The sequence below is a fragment of the Vidua macroura genome, chromosome 4, assembly GCF_024509145.1.
Source record: "Vidua macroura isolate BioBank_ID:100142 chromosome 4, ASM2450914v1, whole genome shotgun sequence".
Taxonomy (NCBI): domain Eukaryota; kingdom Metazoa; phylum Chordata; class Aves; order Passeriformes; family Viduidae; genus Vidua; species Vidua macroura.
The window spans coordinates 20,198,963-20,218,666 of NC_071574.1; the positions used below are offsets into that span (position 1 = coordinate 20,198,963).

The 19,704-nt window shown below is 43.2% G+C and overlaps 1 protein-coding gene across 3 annotated transcripts in view; it reads right to left on the minus strand.

Moving 5' to 3' along the window:
* The window catches only part of FAM13A (family with sequence similarity 13 member A), a 131,486-nt gene extending 112,536 nt beyond the window's left edge, over positions 1 to 18,950 (minus strand). For 2 of the 3 annotated variants that reach the window (XM_053974874.1, XM_053974873.1), the window contains exons 1-3: positions 18,488 to 18,569; positions 15,732 to 15,921; positions 12,903 to 13,112 (exon numbers count right to left, since the gene is read on the minus strand). In XM_053974874.1, coding sequence (XP_053830849.1) covers positions 12,903 to 13,112; positions 15,732 to 15,921; positions 18,488 to 18,514 — 427 coding nt within the window. In that variant the 5' untranslated portion in view covers positions 18,515 to 18,569. Of the gene's footprint in view, positions 1 to 12,902; positions 13,113 to 15,731; positions 15,922 to 18,487 lie in introns of all 3 variants that reach the window. The other variant, XM_053974872.1, reaches the window with a different exon arrangement.
* Between the last annotated feature and the right edge of the window lie 754 nt (positions 18,951 to 19,704).

Consider the following 19,704-nt stretch of genomic DNA (forward strand, 5'->3'; position numbering starts at 1 on the left):
AGCAGTTACTAACAGTCAGCCAAGAGCTTTAAAACATGTTTATCCCCACCTGGCACAGCTAAATCTGCTTTAACTCCCTCTCTACCAGATCTTCAGATTCCATGCTCCTTCTGGATCTCATCCCTACTTCCCAAACCTTTCTCATACTATTAATTTGCCTTCCCATGAAAACCTTGAAAAATAAGAAAGCAAGAATGGTAAAACAAAGGGTCTCCTGAAATGCACAGTGTTATAACAGCACTACAATACCTTCTGTGGGTGACAACTCTGCTACATATTCAGGAAGGGAAACTTTCCTTATGGGCAACAGACTGTTCTGATCACTGCCACACTCCAAAACAAGTCAAAATGTGGCCTTATGTTAGACATTAGCTTTGTTATACTGTACAATCTTCTAGAATTTAGGTATGGATAAAAGTTTTCCATAGTGAACTGAGTCATATCCAAGTATTAAAGTAAAAATTGCATGAACTTCACAGATGCTGTGTTTATACAGACCCAGGTGGTGAACACAAGCTTGGCCTCACACACAGCTTCTGCTTAATTGTGCCCTGATGCTGAAATTGAAATCACATGCAGAATGCTTTGCTTCCCTCCTCCATCCCATAAAACACCTTCCAAAGAGTGATTTATACCCCCCAAAATCTTGGATTTATATGTCAATAGAAGCAAAGTTTTGAAAACAAGTCAGTACTGCTTTCCCTTTATACAATAACGGGATGTGTTAGTTCTTGGAAATATTAATTTCTACTCTCCACAAAAGTGAAATGTTACTGAAACTTTCCCATATGCATGAAAACCCCATGGACTCTGCAATATCATTTTCAGACAGAAGACCTCATGCCCTGAAGGTTTTCTGCACCAATCTAATTATAAGCAGTATCCATTAGCATGAGGCCATCTGTGCATTTCTAGTACTTTTTTTCCTTATTTTTCAGCCTTATGGGTTGCTGGTGCTTCTCTGCTGTATGCCCTGCTACCAGCATGCAGAGAAGAGTGGCAGGAAAATATCCCACATCTTGTGCTGCAAGAAAAAAATAACATTTTACATTTGTTTCACGATTTTTAGAGAGACAAAAAGGAGGGGAAAACAAAAATTGTTTTTTGTTTTCAAAGTATGAACACCGTTTAATGTATGTATAAACACTTCAGAAGTCCTGTTTTTGTTTTCATCTTTCATTTCCCAAAATATTCCAGGGCTGGGCAGAACAGTGTTTCGGGAGGAGAGTGCTTTGAAAAGTGGTTAGCTGCAATATTATTTCTGTTTTACAATCAGACATTTCTTGTGGCTAATAAACAGGATTTGTCCCGCAAATAAATGGCAAACAAATGAGGCTTTTTATATACTTATTTGCCACTTCATACAGCGGAAGCTTGAGGGACTTCATCTGCTTCCAGGCTTAGGATTCCTGCCTTTCCTGACATGCCTAATACTGTACATGACAAGAAAGCCTTTTTAAGTTTTATACGCATGGTGAATTCACTTTTATATGTCTGTTTTGGTACCACAGACTTAGTATGAATTCTTTCATCACAGCAGACCAAAGTTTAAAATGCCAGTCAAATTACAGAGCCAAACATTTTAACCAGCTGGTTAACTATATCCTTTTCTGTCGGAATCTTCCCCAGATTGGGGTGACTCCGGGTGGTGGTACAGTCTCTCCTCCAACCCGTGCCTTCAAAGAAAGACTCAGTAGTCTTCAGTCGTCTGGTCTCAAGGCAGTTTATTGCATGTTATCTCAAGGCACACAGACTTCCTGACATTCTCCCTGACTCCTTCTCCCTCTGCGTCTCTCTCCGTCTCCCTTTGTCTCCCTTCGTCTCTGTCTCCGTCTCTCCCGCCCAAGGGGCTGGTGCCATCTTTTATATCACACATTACGTATTAAATGTTTATAGTTTTTCCCCAATGCCTATTACCTATATTGAACAGTGGCTTTCTACTCTAAACCAATCTGTGAGTGCCAACATCACCAAGAACATGGGGAATAGGAAGGAGAAAGAAGGAGGACAGGGCACGCCCAAATCCCTCCATCTTAGAACCTCTGACCCCCATGTACAAAACTCAGACCCCTCTGTACAAGGCCTAAAACCCCCCTGTACAGCACTCAAAAATCCTACCTTCTACTTTGTGATTACTTCTATTATAATATCTAAACTTTTGTGATTTCTTGTTCTTCCTGCGAAGTTGGTAAATTGTTCCATGGGTCAAACTCAAAACCACAGGGGTTTCTGGATGACTGCCAGGGTCTCAGAGGCTTCTGCCCTGGACCCAGAACATCCAAGAGTGTCTGAGGGACACCTTGGGTTCCGACACTTTTCTTCTACATATAAGAAATTAGGTCCTTCAGAAAAGTCAAATATCAAACATGCATGAAGCAGATGAGAAAAAAAAATCTTATTTGCTTGCTTATCACAACCTTTTTTATAGTTACAGACAGGAAAAATTCACCATGACCTTGCTACTAGCAATCAGCTTGGCAACAGCAAGAAATCTGATCTATGATTGCAGCAAAATTTCAGGAGGCTTCTGAAAGCTGTATTAAAGGGAATAAAAATAAGGAATTACAGTGCATTTGTATTTGCACTGATCAAAGTGCACTCTCTGACCTGATTACTAATTATCTTTTTATGAATCTTAAAAGAAAACAAAACACAAATAATTTCCATGTAGCCAAAACATATTCCTAACATACTTTTTTCTTTAGATAACAAAGCAACTAGCACAGTGTTTTCTACTAGAAATTGCTTGCAGTCATGATAAGTAAAGCCAAAGCCATCTCCCAGAAAAAATGTACCTCTACCATCACCATCACCCTGTCATCTAATTAGGGAATGCCCTTGATAACTAATTGTCTCTCTGAGTCTCCCACTGGGACTTCAGACTGATGGGTACTTTTTCATTTACTGGAGGAATTTACATCCCTTCCAAACTAGGAAGATGCTAATAACCACCACAAAACATGCCGAACACAGGTTTGCACTCTAACAAACAAAGCTATTGGGCCCGTGGCCTTAGTAATATTTTCTGGGTAGCATGTCCCTGTTCCATTAACCATGATGTTTTATGGGGTATGCATCAACATCAAAAATGTTATTGCTGGGCACAGTCAAACCTTTGTTCATTTCTGTACTTTCAAGAACAGAGACAGATACCACATCACAAGATCATGAGAAATTATCCTAATTGAAGGACGTAGAGATACTGAGTGACATGAGGCAGCAAATCCCATTTACTGAGCCATCAAGTTCCTTCTCTTTGTGAAATCTAAGAAAGAAAACAGTGCTTGCTCTCTGTCCTCCTTCTCCAGTAAAAAGACAAGCGAAGAAACTCAAGTTTTTCTTCCAAAAGAATTCAAAAATCAGAATTAATTTGTTGATTCTTCTGCTGATGACATTTTATGGATTTCGGCTTTATTTTTAAAAATTGCTTTAATAATTTGTGGTGAACCTAGGCAGTGACATGCATATACAGTATTCCATGCACTTTGTACAGTTTTCAGGACAAGTCTACTACTGCTACCCATTACCATATTTCTTCAAATATAATAGCTTTTCAACTTATTAGAGAGCAAAACCAGTCCTGAGTCATAACAACAACCCATTCTTTGTAGCATTCCTCCTCCTTTTCAGTTTGTTTCAAAGTCAGTCACTAAGGTTTACTGAGCTGGTAGTGACTATCAGAAAAACATCAGAGCACCACCGTGGTTCACGCTATTCAGGATTTTCAAGCACAGCATATCCAGTTATTTTGAAAATTTTGCCTAGGGGAAAAGGAGAAAAATAAGAATGAAGCCTAAGAGGAAGGTACTCTCAAGTCAGACAAAGGCATTCAACTTTTCATTCTGGGAGCCTTCCAAAAGCCATGTGCAATAGACAGCATCCCAGCCAAGGCCTGCAAAAGAAGTCTAGCTAGATGTGCAGTCAGCCAGGGCTTAAAACCAAGAATGAAATAGAGTGGATTGGGCTGAGGAAGGGAACAAAACCAGCAGCCTCAGGCCATGTCTAGGCTCAGCAGCCTGAGGATACAAAACACAGAGGATCAAGGAAGCCAGCAAGGGCAGCTGGCACCTCAAAGCTGAACTAGGGACTCATTAGTGAAGAACTGAGTCAAGGAGACAAGTGAACAGGACAGGCAGTATCTCAAAAAAAGTTAATTAACTAGAAACAGGAGGCTGAACATTGTAGGAGGTACAGACATATTTGTAAGGGTGTTTTCCGTCTCATTTAATTTCAGCATACACCCACAGCTCACAACAAGAAGGACATAATTTCCAGTAGTTCATGCTATTTCTGAACATATTGAGTGTCTCTGACACACTAGATACACAATTTAATTCCCCAGTTCATCTCTGTTCATGTTACTCCTTCATGCTGCCTGAACTTCACTAAATATATGGAATTAATGCAAACAGGTATGCATAATTGTCTTGCTCAAGTCTCAAATGGTCTGACCCCAAACAACTCCAGTCCAGAAGCACTGAAGCCACATTATCACAGTGCCCTAGCTAATTACCTGTGCTGGGACATGAGGAAGAAAGGCAACTGCTCAGTGTCATCCTACCACTGCATAACTTCCAGCTGCCTTGCATGCTACCAGACTGGAGGGTAGACAGAAAAGCTTGCATCTGTTAGCAGTTCTCAATGTGCCCTGGGAAGCTGATCTTTGGCACAGAGGCAGCAGGTTGTGCATTGCAGTACCATGGCACCCACTGGGCTGCAAGAGGAATTAATGCATTTCTTTCCACCTCCTCAATCTATGCAAAGTGGGACTCCAGTCTCTCTCTGCCAAGAAACAATCTGCTTGAGACACCATCTTTCAGTCATGATCATACCTCAGAGGGGAAAAAAACTCATGCCTTGTTGCCTTCAGAAGAAATGTTGTAAGCCCTGCTCATAAGAAGGCTGTCATCACAATCCAGCCTGAGACACCTCACTCTCTATCATTACAGCACTTTGCAGTGCTGTACTTATCCTTCATTCCAACATACTGGAGGAACAGCACACTTCTTTTGCAACTCTGGTGAGTGTCCCCTGCATAAAAATCCAGTTCCATGAGTTTTTACTGCATAATGAACGTCATAATTATATAGAAAACAGAAATTATTTCTCTAGCTTGGAAACAGCTCTGATAACACTAAAATAACCATAAAAGCCAAAGGAAAACGTTAAAATCATGCCAGAAGAACCTGGAGAATCACAGATATCCAAAGAATCAGATTTCACGCACTGCTGCAGTTACCATGGTGTGAGAAACAATGCTCATTTTTAAAAATTTCAAAGGTTTATTATACCTTAACAAAATACAACAAAGGACTGAATAAAGAAAAATTACAGCGCTGGGAGGATGGGACTACAATGCCATGTGCTCACTCACAAAACAGCTGCTCTGCCTTTTATACCCCTGAGGGGGTTGCAAAAGGTTACCCTAGCCCCTCTCCAAGTCAATTCTTCTTCGCCATCCATTGGTGGAGATTGCTTTCTTGCAACTTGATTGCGGGTCAGGTGTTGTCATGCTGTGCCTCCTAGTAACATGCCTACCCTCCTCCCAGCTGCCCTTTGCAAGGGGCACAGGTACATGCCCTCCCTCCACATGTCCCAACTACCGAGGCTGTCCAGTGGCAACAACACAAGGGGGAGGATTATGGGGAGCACAAAGGACATCCAAACAACACATCACAATAAAATCAATAAACTCTGCATAACATACACATAATATTCATCCCTTAATTGCGAGAGCCAACCATCTTCTTCACAGGTTTCTCCCTGTGGGATTACAGCATGGTTGGGATGGGGACAGGAGAGGGAAGTATGGATGGGACATTATGGCACAGTCTTAAAGGCCAGGTCAGTCTTGACATAAGATGAATTACATCTACTGCCTGTTACCTTCTAGGCAATATTTAACTGTTTAGCCTCACAGACCTATGCTCTAGCATTCCCAGTAGGGTCCTGGAAAGAGAATAGTAGCACTTTCTGTGCCTTTGGGGTGGTAACAGACAGTGTTGTCCTAAAGGAAAGGTCAAAGAGAGACCATGCTAGATTCCTGCCTCCTGCCTCTTACCCTACAAGGCTACAAAATTGAGGAGGGCACACAATTGAGCACCTTTTGTTGTCCTATCTTCCCAGGGGCTTGACTAGCACAAAGGAGAGGATTCACTGCTAGTGCATAGCACACATGGCATTCTTCACCCCTTACATTAGGAGAGGAAGGGAAGGGGAAGTATAGGTGACAGTAGATAAACTGCTACATTTTGTCAAGGGACACCTCTTGTCCCTTAACTGAAGGGAGAAAGAGCTGTGGTCCCTATTTCTGTGTCCCTATTTCTGTGAAGGGCAGCTCACAGTTCTTGGGGACCAGGCACACATGATAAGAAAAGCTCCCGGCCTCTCTGCAGGGGTGACAGTGACTTTGAAACAGTGATATTATTTAATTATCAAGATATTATTTTGGACTGAAAGAGGGAAAGGTAAATCACTGCATCAGATCTTAAGAGCTCTTCTGTGTTATGCATGGAAAAATATCTACGCAATCGACATTCAAGCTCTTCTCTTAACTTGAAAGGGGAGTAGCATTAGTTAATGTTAACAATTGCACTGTGTTACATTTGATCAAAATTTAGTGTTTACAGAGAAAGAGAAAAAGGTAGGAAGTGGCAAAAGGAAGGAGGAAAATAAAGCATACCCTAAGCTAGTGTTTTTCTTGAATCCATGATTTTTTGTTTGGACAGTGTGGGGTGCAGAGTAGCTTTCTTTTGAGATTCAGGATTGAGAGGCTAGAGCTAGAAGGGTTGTTCAGAGAGAAGCCTCTTCTCTCTGATCTGTACCAGTGTCATTCTTTAATTCTTATATAGATGTTTAAAACTTGACACATCCACTCTTCCTTTGACTCACACTACAGCCAGTACACTTGGTTGGACTCAACTTCCCTCTCAGTCCACCTTATTACACAATACTGCATAACCTTATCTTCACTCTTGGTGTTGGGGTCACACCTCTACAAGGTTTGTCTACTCCTCAGAAGGCTGTTTAGGGGTATACTTGTTGATATCTCTTCACTTTCCCTTTCTCCCTTTGGAGATTCCCTACTTGCTCCCAGTCCCATCCTGACAGCCAGCCACAGGCCTTCCAACAAGGCCCGCCTTCCCAAGCAGCTAGAAGAAAAAGAAGGAAAAAGGAAAGACAGAAAAAAAAGAGAAAGAAAAAAAGGGTAAAAAAAAGGACCTTACCTTCTTCCTCAAAAAAAAACAAAAGCAAATAACCCAACTGCATCCTGGGGACTCTTTTACCATTGGGTTGGCTCCGCTCCTTTTTGTGCCACCACGTCGGCGCCTCTTGGTGTACCTAGCATGGGCGACCATCAAAAGCCGCTCCCGTGGCTTCCCGTGATCGCTTGGCTTTATGATGGCAAATACCACAGGGAAGCTGGCACAGCCCAGTGCTCTGGTGCCTTCCAGTGCCGGGTGGGGCAGCTGCTGAAAGCCACCCACATGGTCCCCCTCGGTTTCTGAGGTTTACCTACACAACTGAGGTTTACCTACACAACTGAGGTAGCCCCCAACTCTCAGCAGCACCGTATGCAAACTGCATTCACTGCTGCTTCTGCTGGGTCAGCAAGTGCTGGGGGTTATTGTGCTGGGTCCCCGCTGGTTGCCACAGACTAGCTCTTGTCCATGGTTTCCTGCCGCCGGTGACCTCGCGCCGTGGCTTTTTCTACCCCTTTTTTCACTCGCATCTCACTTCCCATGGTTCTCCTGCTTCCCTCTTAACTCTGTGTCCTGCTCACAGTTTCTTCCCTTCCTGTCTCTCACTGACATCCTGCTTTTTACCGTTCCCCGCTTTCCTCTTACTTTGTGACCCGCCCTATATCTGCCCAATACTCTTTAGCTCTAATGGACCAGAATCTGGTCCCATGCATTACTTGCCTGGAGTTAGCATTTGTGCACTCAGAATTATGGGTGAATAATCTGGCCAAAACAATTATGAGGATGGTACACACCTTCCCCCTCTTCTTTTTCATTACTCAGTCTCTTGTTGTCCCCGGGGTGTTGACCTGCAATCGCTGATGGTCCTAGGAGAAGTCGAGCGAGCCGTCGAATTTGCAGCAGGGCACGCTTCCCTTTCGAAATCTCCCAGGGCCACGGAGACGAGGTGTTTCTCCTGGACGAGCCCCATTTGTGAGAAATGACACTCACTTTTAAAAATTTCAAAGGTTTATTATACCTTAACAAAATACAACAAAGGACTGAATAAGGAAAAATTATAGTGCTAGGAGGATGGGAGTAAGCTGTCCTTTGCTCACTCACAAAACAGCTGCTCTGCCTTTTATACCCCTGAGGGGGTTGCAAAAGGTTACCCTAGCCCCTCCCAAGGCCTGCCAGTCAATTCTTCTTCGCCATTCATTGGTGGAGATTGCTTTCTTGCAACTTGATTGCGGGTCAGGTATTGTCATGCTGTGCCTCCTAGTAACAAGCCTGCCCTCCTCCCAGCTACCCTATGCAAGGGGCACAGGTACACGCCCTCCCTCCACATGTCCCAGCTACCAAGGCTGTCCAATGGCAACAACACAAGGGGGAGGGAAAAGGGGATTACAGGGAGAACAGAGGACATCCAAACAACAAATCACAACAACATCAATAAAACTTCTCATAAAGTATATATAATATTCATCCCTTAATTGCGAGAGCCAACCATCTCATGACCCATCTATAATAATGGTTAAAAGGTCAGCTCTCATCTATTCATTTTCACAGTAATTGTTCAGATCGAAATTTGACCTCCAAAATCCCCCAAGACAAGCTGTATTTTTGGTTCTGCTTGTTCATGTAACTCAAACAGCTGCTGGCTACTAAGTGTTCTGTAAACTGACCTGTTGATCTGGAAGGGAGCTGCTCCTTCCCTTCCCTGCCTCCCAAACCACTCCCTGAAAAAGGCAAGGCTGTTCACAGGCACCAGACAAAACCATGCCAGTCATCACAGGCAGTGAGCAGAAGGAGGTATATGAAATAAAACTCACATCTTGCTGCTGCCCACTGAAAAAATATAAATTCCATAAGATGAGCAATGTCAAGAAGCCAGTATGGCGAAATTGTTATGAACAAGTTCGGTATGGTTAGAGCTGTTAATACACTTACAGTTGTGATAAGCTAATTATGTTAATAAATGTTAAACCCTTGCTGTACCCCCCACTGTTAACCCCCTCACATACACCCTTGTTGTACCCCTCACTGTTAATTCCCTTACATACACCCTTGTTATATTCCCCCACTGTTAACCCCCTTACACACACCCTGGTGGTACCCCCTTTACCTGTACCCTTATTGAATCCCTTGGGTATTGCCTCTGCTGCATCCAAAATGGCGGCCAGAAACAGTCCCGCAAATATGCAAATTAAGCAAAGCTCAAGAAAACCCAACAAAAGACCCTAGAAACAACGAGCTAACCTAAAATTTGGAAAACTAAGTGACTATATCTACTGGGGAGAAGTCCCTCTACCCCACCAACACGGTTTTGGAGGTCACTACCACCTAAGTGTAACTGGACTAGAATGAGGACCCTAGCTGACGAGCCACAAGACATCTTCCTAGCCACGCCCGTGAGGACGGAAGCCCCAGTTCTGCTGGGGCAGAACTGATCACCTCCTCCTCTGTGTCGCCAAAGGGAGCAGCGGCAGTGTGCGCGACGCCTCAGGCCCCCACCCAGAGCTGATCACTTAATAAAGGCCTAAAAAAAGGGAGCTGGTCTCCTGGCCCTATTTATTTCAGAAATGGCATTAAAATTAATTAGACTGAGTAAGAAAGGAAGACAGAGTCCATATTTCACTGTACCTCCACTGGAGGAGGGAATGAAACAACAACCACAAAAAAGAAATTTACAGTACCAGTAGCACTTTGTCTTGATGAAAGCAAGTGACCTGTGAAAGGGGTAAGAGCTGTGTGTACAGTTCCTAGTATGTACAGATGTCTTAAGAGTCAGTGATCAGATACAGAAGATAAGGAGTGAAAAGCCAGAGGGAATAAACAAGCTCAGGCAGGGATTGCTGTATTGGTGCTGCTAATTTCTGGCTGAGGTTTCTCAAAGTACAGCCCATTTCACACAGTTCTGCTCTGCAGTGAAGCCTCAGCCACAAAAGAGATTGTGATGGACATTTTTCATCCCAGAACTCCCCGTAAGGAGCAGCCTTTATTAGTCAGGCGCTGTGAGGAGACCGGCCGACACGAAGGTCACTATCAGTGTGTCCCTGGCCTGCGCTTGCAACACACATCTCCGATCAACATCATTTACAGAGGCAGGCCCTTCCCATCTCCCACTGCCATTGTCCTTCTCCAAGGGCACAGAGAGAATGCCAGGACACACCACAGTACACTACATGATGTGTTATGGAACTGCATAGTCCTGGCATTAAGCTGAATATTTATTTAAACAAAAGTATTTTAGGATTTGAGGGCAGCATGCAGAGCTCTGTTTCACACAACACTGTACAGGCTGCAGACAGCAATGCCAAACCAGCTGTGTGGACTTCCTGAACACTAACAGGACAGCTTCTCTCTTACATAACAGGGCAGATTATTTCTCTTTGATTTGGTAACAAATTTGATAGCTGGAATTGAAAAGGGTTACACCTACAGGTAAAATTTGTAATTTTCAGTCCAGCTATTTTTAACTAGAGGAATCACTCTTATAACCATTTTTACAGTAAGTAACTATGTGTTCTTCTCAGGTCAAGATCTCAGCTGGCTTAAAACATGCTGATAACAATCCCTAAAAATACACCAGAAGAAATCTAACATAATCCCAAAAAAACATTTCCCATGCAAAGCTTCAACAGGAGAGAATACAGAGGTTGTGACAAAGCTTGTATTTGCCTTCCCTGTAGACATGTCTCAAAGTGGCTCCAGATTCAAAGTTATTTTTTAATAACCTGTTGACTCAGAAACAGTTTGACCTACTCTCTTCACAGTTTACAAAACGAACACCCAGGCATGCACTGTCCTGGTACCATTTTGCAAGCAATACCCTTGCACATACTTCGATAAGTGAACAGATAACTCCTGCAAGCCTGCGCAGCTGGTTGATCATTTAACTGCAAGCAAATGTCCACCTACTACTTAAGCTTATCTGAACACTATGAAAATCATCAGTGCCTTTCATAACTACTCATTTATGCTGTATTTTCTGGGGTGTGAAAACCCTTCAAGTTTTCTCCAAACTTTACAAAAGCCTTCCCCTTGCCACAACAGCCAACTGGCATTTTTCAAGTAAGACTTCTTATTGCCTAATCAAAATTTTAATAGCACTAAGCTTGATCTAATTGTGAAATACAGACAAACTTAGCTATGAAGACACGTCACAATTGGATGGATTTTTGTAGATCTGGATTCATAAGTTATACCAGTAACTTTATTTGGAAACAAGAAAGTTTGGTGAATAAATCTGCTAAGTAATGATATCCATCTAATTTCTCTAGAAAGTACTGGGGGGATTTTGCCCTTTCTGTAGGAGACAGAACAAATGAACCTTTCCACAAACACCACAAAAGCACTGTTCACAAAGGACTCAGCAGTTCCTGGTACAATACACCAATATGACCTTTGTGGGGGCAGAGATATGGAACAGCAAAGGTGTGACTTATTTATTTATTATTAATTTACACTTAAGCTGTGATTTATGAAAAAGAACATAAATACAGCTCATGAGTCAGACCTGGTGAAATCTAAATGCCCCCAAAGAAAGCACAGCAATGACCAGAAAAAAAGGACTTTCTAAAACAATAGCACCTTCCTACACAACACTTCCTGAACCCTATCCTTGTGCACCAGACAACTTTACTAAATAGGGAAGGTATTTTACACAGTCCACATACAACCTACAGCTGAAACGTCTGTACTCAAGGTAAAGCACAAAGCTCTTCTCCAGTGCATCATCAACACTTTCTATAGCCCACAAAACAAAAGGAAGAAAGAAAACACATGGCACTCCTCTTGGAAATGGCTAAACCTCCTCTTCACTGAAGGCAAGAAAAGTGGGAGACATCAAGACAAGTGTGTGAGAACTATACACCAGGGATGCATGTCAGAGAGCATGTTCCTCCTCTGCATTCTCCAGTAACTTTACCCACTCATCTTGTAGCTTCTTAGGAAAACATAAAGAAGAAGTGCTGACTGCCTGCAGCAAGAGAGATGAACTGTTAGTGACCCACATGGTCAAGGAACGGGGCCAACCACCACTTATTCCACCTACCACCACCAGAGATTGTCAGATACAGATGAATTACATTGAAACTTGCATAACTCTCTTTAAAATGATTTCTCAACTTTCCACAGCAGAAGTGGTGGTCTTTCCTATGGTTGATCCACCACTTCAAGGTGGATGAGGGGTGTGAATAAAAGAAGAAAAGAAATCTTCCAGGTTGTGTGCTATGACAGGGAATAAAACAAAGTCTGCTGTTACTTGCAGACTGGTTGGTTTTTTTTTATGGACAATCACATTACTTAGTGAGAAGCAGAAACTTTGGCAGTGTATGCTTTTGGCCCAATCTTAAAAGCAGATTAAGTTCTCACTTCTCAGCGTCCATTACAATGAAACTGTCAGAAACCACCCTAGCAAACAGAAGTAAATCTATGTCCTAAAGACACTGCAATTATTTTCTACAAGCATACCTGAAAAAAAAAAACAGCTGATCATTTCACTTTATATTCAACATAACTGGATTAGAAAATCATAAATAGTCCAGAATTTACCAAATACATGAGAAACATTTTTTCTGCCTCTTGTAACAGAACTGCACATCTGGGAGCAGGTAAGAACTGAAGCCAAAGGAAATGAGGAACAAAGTAAGTAAACTAAGAAACCAGTTATCCAGAAAGAAAGTGCATTGAAGGGTGAAGACTTTACCTCTCACTTACCCTGGTAAAGCTGAATGAACCTGGGATGTAAGGCAGACGTGATAATTCCATCTGGCAGCTCTCTCAAAAACAGTTTCAGCAGGCTGGCTGCTGAGTACACATCACCATCTTTAACGAGTTCCACCTCTTCCCCACGTTCGTACTGCAGACGCAGCTGCTCCACCATTTTCATGCTGCCATTCACTCTGAAGAGACCTTCCTGTGTCATACCTGTAATTATATATTAAGATTGAGCTGAACCACACATCCCAGTGACATGATGAAACAGATATTCTGGTCTGAATAACATACATGTAGTAATACAAATGAGTGTGATTAATACACCACAATATAAAAAAAATACTATTCTATCCTCAGAAATCCCCTCTAGTCAGGTAGTTAGACTATGTAAATAACAAATACTAATGACAACATCTTGAGGCCTGGGATACTCTTTTGAGAACCCACAATACTACAATGCCACTAAGCTGTCTCACACCATGAGAAATCAACTGAGACCGACACTTTCCATTGGTATATTTCAACAGAAAAGGAATCTACAAAACCCTTCAGTTGTTTCATTTTTGCAAGTAGCCCATTACCTTGAGCAGGACTGCCATACTCACACATTTGGATTACTTCCAGCTTCATTGACCATCATGAGGCAAAAACATCTGAATATGTGCTGAATGCAGCAGTAACTCCATAGTAAGTAGGAAATCTCAATAAGCAAATAATGTATCATGGACAGCACAAAGCACGAAGTATTTCACAATGAAAAATAAATGGTATCGATCACTACAGGCTAGTAAAGGAGATGTACAAAAAAGGAGGCTCCAACAGAGGAAGCCATTAATCATGCTAAATTGAACAGCACTTTTTAGGCATTTCTTAAGATTCAAAACCTTCTGGGAAGACCCTAAAACTGACCTCTGTAAATTATTTTTTCTCTAGAACATTTTCACTGCAAAAATTCTGCCTTTCTAATACAGTGTCTATATATATATATATATATATATAATATACTGTCTATAGACCTGTTTGTTCTTCCTCAGAAGCATAACACTAAGAGGATTGAATGTGTATTGTTTTCATCAGTTCAGACTAGACATCAAGGAACTGCAATCTGACAGAATGCTTCCAGTCCAAGAAATAAATTCTGAGGCAACAGAGTTTGTAGAGAAAAATAATCTCCTTTATTGGACTAGAAGACAAACTGCTCTAGCAAGGGGATAAAATGGACAACCACTCAAAGCATTTTACTTGACTAATATGAGATACTGCTGGTAGAGTTTGTATTCCTGCATTCAAAACAAAATGCATTCTCATGTGACATGCTGTACTGCCATCTCGAGGGCAGAAAACACCTCATCCCAATAAAGATTTTAGTTTTTGCAATACTAGGTGAGCAAAGCCACAGCCTCCACACAGATCAAACTTCCTTCCCCCTCTCTCACTCATTTATGGAAATAAAGAGAGGCTAGAACACCCTGAAAACAGTAATTAGAAACTACTAAATGCACCACAGGGAAATTTGGCTTCATCTATACATTTGGAAATAGGCAGCTTAATGCAAACTTAGTTTAAGGATGTAGCTGCCCAACAGTCAGCTCAGCCTGGGTGTCTGGGCCTTTGTTAAAAATGCTTTCACAGTTAATTTTGCCATTAGTTCACAAAACAAACCTAACACAGACATGGGACACTCATTTCAACAACTCTCCATATGAGAGTGTATCTTTGAGATCTTCCTTGCATTTTTAAGAAAAAGAATGGCCTTTATCGGGGCCCAGATAACTTGGCATTCAGAAGTCCAGCTAATCTTACTTCAGAATAGAAAACTTGGCTTGTTTAGTCCATATTTGGGACATAGTCGTGTGGGATTCCAATCTTTTTAAGGAACACAAAGCACAGCCCACAACTTCCAGTCAAGAGTGTCTGTCAGTTTCTGGTTTTGATTAAACCCTAAATGATGGAAAGCTTTTTCCATTCTTTCTCTTCCAGTGTCCTAGCAAGCCACTTTTATACAGGTTGAAGTAGATCAAGCAAGATGCTGCTGAGTAAAGGTAGGATCATGTTTCACATTTGCACTGTACCTTAATCCAAGCTAATTTTCAAGCCATGTTTGCATCTATGAGCTTCTGAGGATCTACCAAGATACAGTCATAGAATCTAAGCCTCTACAGTTGGCTTATCATTACTGAATTAGCTAAAAGAAAACCTTAGCGTAAAACCAGATGCAGCTCCTTAGAAGATGACATTACCACCACAAAACCTTTTCCATTGCTGACCAAATGCCATACAAGACATCTGTGCACCAGTGGTGCTCTAAGTTTCTACAAGGAAATGTATCTCAACAACAGGAACTAAAGTCCCATTAAATGAATGCAAAGAGAAGATAAGAATTGAACACCTACTTCCTTGAGGGGATTAATAATAACTGGAATATATCTGAAAGCCCGTAAGAACTTGTATTCCTTTCCAGTAATATTCTCTGATGGGGTGTGTGTGTATGTGTATGTGTGCCTGTGTCTATCTCTATACAGAAAAAGTGTTAAAGACAAATGTTTTGTAACTGGAAAATGACACAAACCTTCACAAATGGAATACATTTCATTTATATACTGAACAGCTTGTTTATGAGTGTGCTGCTACCTAATGCTGTATGTAGTTCACCTTTATAAACATATTAAAAAGTAAGTTCAGCATCAAGGCAGAAATAAAAAAAAGAAGCAAACCACATACAGTAACATTCTTTGCCTGTGGTTCATGCTACAAAAAACCCACATTCTTCCCTTTGAAGAGTCTTACATAAAGAGTGCTGCTAAGGAGAAGCAACTCCACTAAGCTTACCATGCTGGGTGAGGTACTCCACTATATTCCACACAACTATTGGGATTCCATTTTTGGTTAGTCCCTGCTGCTGGAGCTCCAGAAGACTCACACCAAACACCTTTGGACAGGTTGTGTCCCTCTGCTTGTTCAGTGGAGACACTGCTATCTTTTTCATGTCCTCCTTCAATCTTACAGCCGATTTGCTTTGCTTAAAGGAGCAAAGGGAAAGAAAAGCGGGCATTAGTCACATTTGCTGCAGAAGGTTGTGTGGTCACAACACAAGCACATCCATCAACACTGGCTTTTATGCTCCGTAAGGGTTTGGCCCCACTTTGTTTTAATCCACAGGAAAAAACCTCTGTGAAGTAGGAAAGTAAAAATGAACAGAAAAAAACACTAGAAGAGGAACAAGAATGTAGGTAGTCTGTAGGTAAGGGAGAAAGACTTTTGCAGACAAGCTTGTTACTAGAATAACAAGTAACTGGGAATAAGCAGGCAGGAGACTGCAGTTGTTAACTCATGAAACTCACGTGGGTTACAAAAGTAACTGGTCAAACACAAACAATCCCCATACACCACCAGCAGCTCAGTTTGGCCCCAGGATGCCTGTCAGGGCAGTACTCTGGAGAAGGCGCACTACACTCTTCCACATACTGTTTCCTAGGGATTCATTTTGGCCACTGTCAAGTGAGATGGATCCTTATGAAAGATTTTCTGTTATGTTTAGTATCTGCTAAGTCTGAAATTTAGTTACTGAGGTTTTAAGGTTAGAATGGGACTATGTAATCTAATCACACATAACAAGGGGGGGGTGGAAAACCCACTGCACAATAAACCCTTAATCCCATAGGTTCTTTTGGAGGCACAACATTCTCACAAGTTTTGAGTTGCAGTGACAGAGAAACCATGGGAGGATAATTAATAAAACCCAGCAGAATAAAACAATACATGATTAATTTATAGGTCTGATAATAGGCAGAAATCATAACCAGCCTACAGGACTGCACATTTGGGAAGACAGTTCAAGGCAGAACAGCAGCATCATCTACCACAGCTGCAATCACTCTGCAGGAACTGGGAGCCACCGCTACCACAGAGTTCAATCTCTTTCTTTAAGAAGTCCATCACTGGCATGTTGCCTAAAAATAAACTTATTCCTACTGTGTACTGTGTTGCATTGACAAACTGGTAGTAGAAACTGTACACATGAGGAATACTGTATAGTAACATAAAAAAGTGCTCTGACTCTTGCCTAAGTCTTGACACTTCACTGTGTTAAGACAGATTTTATCACAACATACATATTTTATTTTATTTTAAAGAGGCCTTTAAAATCTCTTCACTTGAGATACAATATTTTTATTATAGTCTGTGAGCAGCATAAACATCTGCTATGTTGCTATTAAGCATGACTGTCCTTTCAGATATAAAATGATCTGGCAGTTCACTCACTTGGCTGTGCTTTTCCCATTAAACAGTTATTTGAAGCGTGTGTGTGCTCTACATTCCCAGGTCCTACACAACACTAGTGTGATATTTAAGAAGGATGTTGCTTATATAAACATCACAGGTATGTTTTATTATTTGTGAAACAGAACCACAATATTACATTATTGTGACCACTTTATAAATATTTACAATGAACAATAGATGCAACAGTGTTTGAACTAAAACTGACTAACATTAAAATACCACATCTCTTTTAAAAAGACATGTTCCCGTTCAGGATTAAATGAATAATAAACAACATTTATTCCAGGCAGACACATGACAAGGTAAAAATCACGTAGACTAGGTTAAATTCAAAAGACAGCAAAAATCCTTTGAGCAGTTTCTGAGCAGCTGTGATGCTTACGGAGCTTTTCCAATTAAGGCCTCCAATTAGCCTCACAATCTTGCTCAGTTACAGGTCTCCAGCCTGTTTTAACATTTGAAAACCTGAGTCACTGAGTTGGATTTACTTGTGGAAACTCACTATTTAAATCCACATGAGAAGCGACAGACATTTGCCATGTCCACAGAAACATGAGGAAATTTTTGAGCTTGCTTCAGGATCTGAAGAGGCTAACTAGGAACAAAAAAAATTATGTGGTTACCCAAAATACACATCTAACCAAAATCAAAATAAAGCCATCCCCTCAAAACACCTCTGAAACAAAGAGTTCAGTGTTATGTTGCCTTATAGATGGAAGATCTGACTTTGCCCAGGGAAAAAGCGTCCAAGTATTAATGCCACTGTTGCTGATTTCCGAGACTGGGAAAGCAACTTAGATCATCCCTGCACCATGCCGCCAAAAAGTTCCGCCCAGACATTTGGAAAAAAGCTATTTATACGCTACAGGGACGCACTTTTACAGCACATCCAACAACTTTAACGCCGAGAACGCGGCAGGGCAGTTGTTCTCGGGGTTAAAAAAAAAAAAAAAAAAAAAAAAAAAAAAAGGGGCGGGGGGGGACTAAAAGAAAACCGCCTGTAATCGCCTTTACGAGTCTTTGCTTTTCCCAAATGAGCGGCAGCTGCCGAGCGGGGGGAAGGAAAAAGAAAGAGAAAGAAGAGAGAAGGAGAGAACAGATGGAGAGCGCTCGGGACGAGGAGAAGGCGCCGGGCCCGGACCGACCTCCCTTGCCCTGGCCCCGCGAGGGACCCCGGCGGAGGGCGGGAGGAGAAGGAGGAGGCTGATCCAGCCGCCATCCAGCCGGCCCCGCTCCCGGCCGCGCTCCGCCGGCAGCGCCGCCCCGCTCCCGTGCCCGTCCCGCCGCCAGCCCCTACTCACGCGTACGGCCAGCGCCCCGGCCCCCATGCCGGCTGCCGCTCCGCCCCGGCCGCCCGCCGTCGCTGCTCCCGGCGGGCCCCTGCCGGCGGGAGCCCCGGCCCCGAGGTGCCGCCCGCCGCCCCGGCCCGCCCCGCGGCCCGCGGGGGGAGACTTGCCAGGCCCCCGCCTCCCGCCAGAGCGGCCGGGAGGGCTCGACGGGGGCGAGTCTGCCTCCCGGAGCTTCCCCGGGTCGTGGCGGTCGGAGCGCGGGCCCCGCGGCCGCACCGGGCGGCTCCCGAGCATCACCGAGGCCCCGGGCCGGGCAGCCGGGACCTGCTGGGGAGCGGAACCGCTCCGCTTGTGTGCGAGCCTGGGCTCGGGCAGAGCCGCTGGAAGTGTCGCCGCGAAGCCGCTGAGCCCAGTAACGTTAGCGGGGTGCGCGGGAACAGCAACCGCGCCCGCCCGAATGGAGAACGGAGCCGGGGTAAACAAACGGGGCCTGGAGACCGGGCAGCTGGGCCAAACAAACCCCTCGGTGCCACGGCACTGTCACGGCCCCGCAGAGCAGGATGCGGTGCGACACCTGGCCCGAGTCTGGAAAGTGTGAAGCAGTCCAAGCATTGGCCCCTGTTATGGTTTTCCATCTAGGGATATGTTGGTGAAATAGGGAAAGTATAAAGTGAAAAGTGGAGGGGAGGACACCCCACGCAGCTAGTGACTGCCAGCCAGCACGGCACGGCAGTGGCAGGGAGAGGAACTGTATTTCCCCCAGTGCCCTTCTCCCCATCACTGCCACTCGGAAGCAGTGTTTGTCCTAGAAATACAAATTACGCTTCAAATCAGAACTGTCGTGGCGTTTAACTTTTTTTTTTGTGTGTGTGTGTGTGGGGGGGGGGGGGGGGGGGGGGGGGAGAAAAGTGCAACATATGTGCTTAATTCTATATCCACTCAGATGTATGCACCACTCAGCAGGGCCTGAGCATCATGGTAGGAGGGAAGGTCTTCGGAAATTGCCTCTCAGAAATACTTGACTCTGGCACAAGGACGAAAGGAAGTCAAGCCAAGTAGAGAAAAGGCAAGGAAGAAGAGCAATCTCTTTCGTGTACAGTTTCTGTTTTCCTCTCAAAGCCACTCTAACCTGAAATTACAACTTTCCCAGCTGGTCAGTTTACAAAAGTTAGACATTGATGTTTTAATTTCACTTTGGGACTCTCAAAGTGAATTGATATAACATCCCC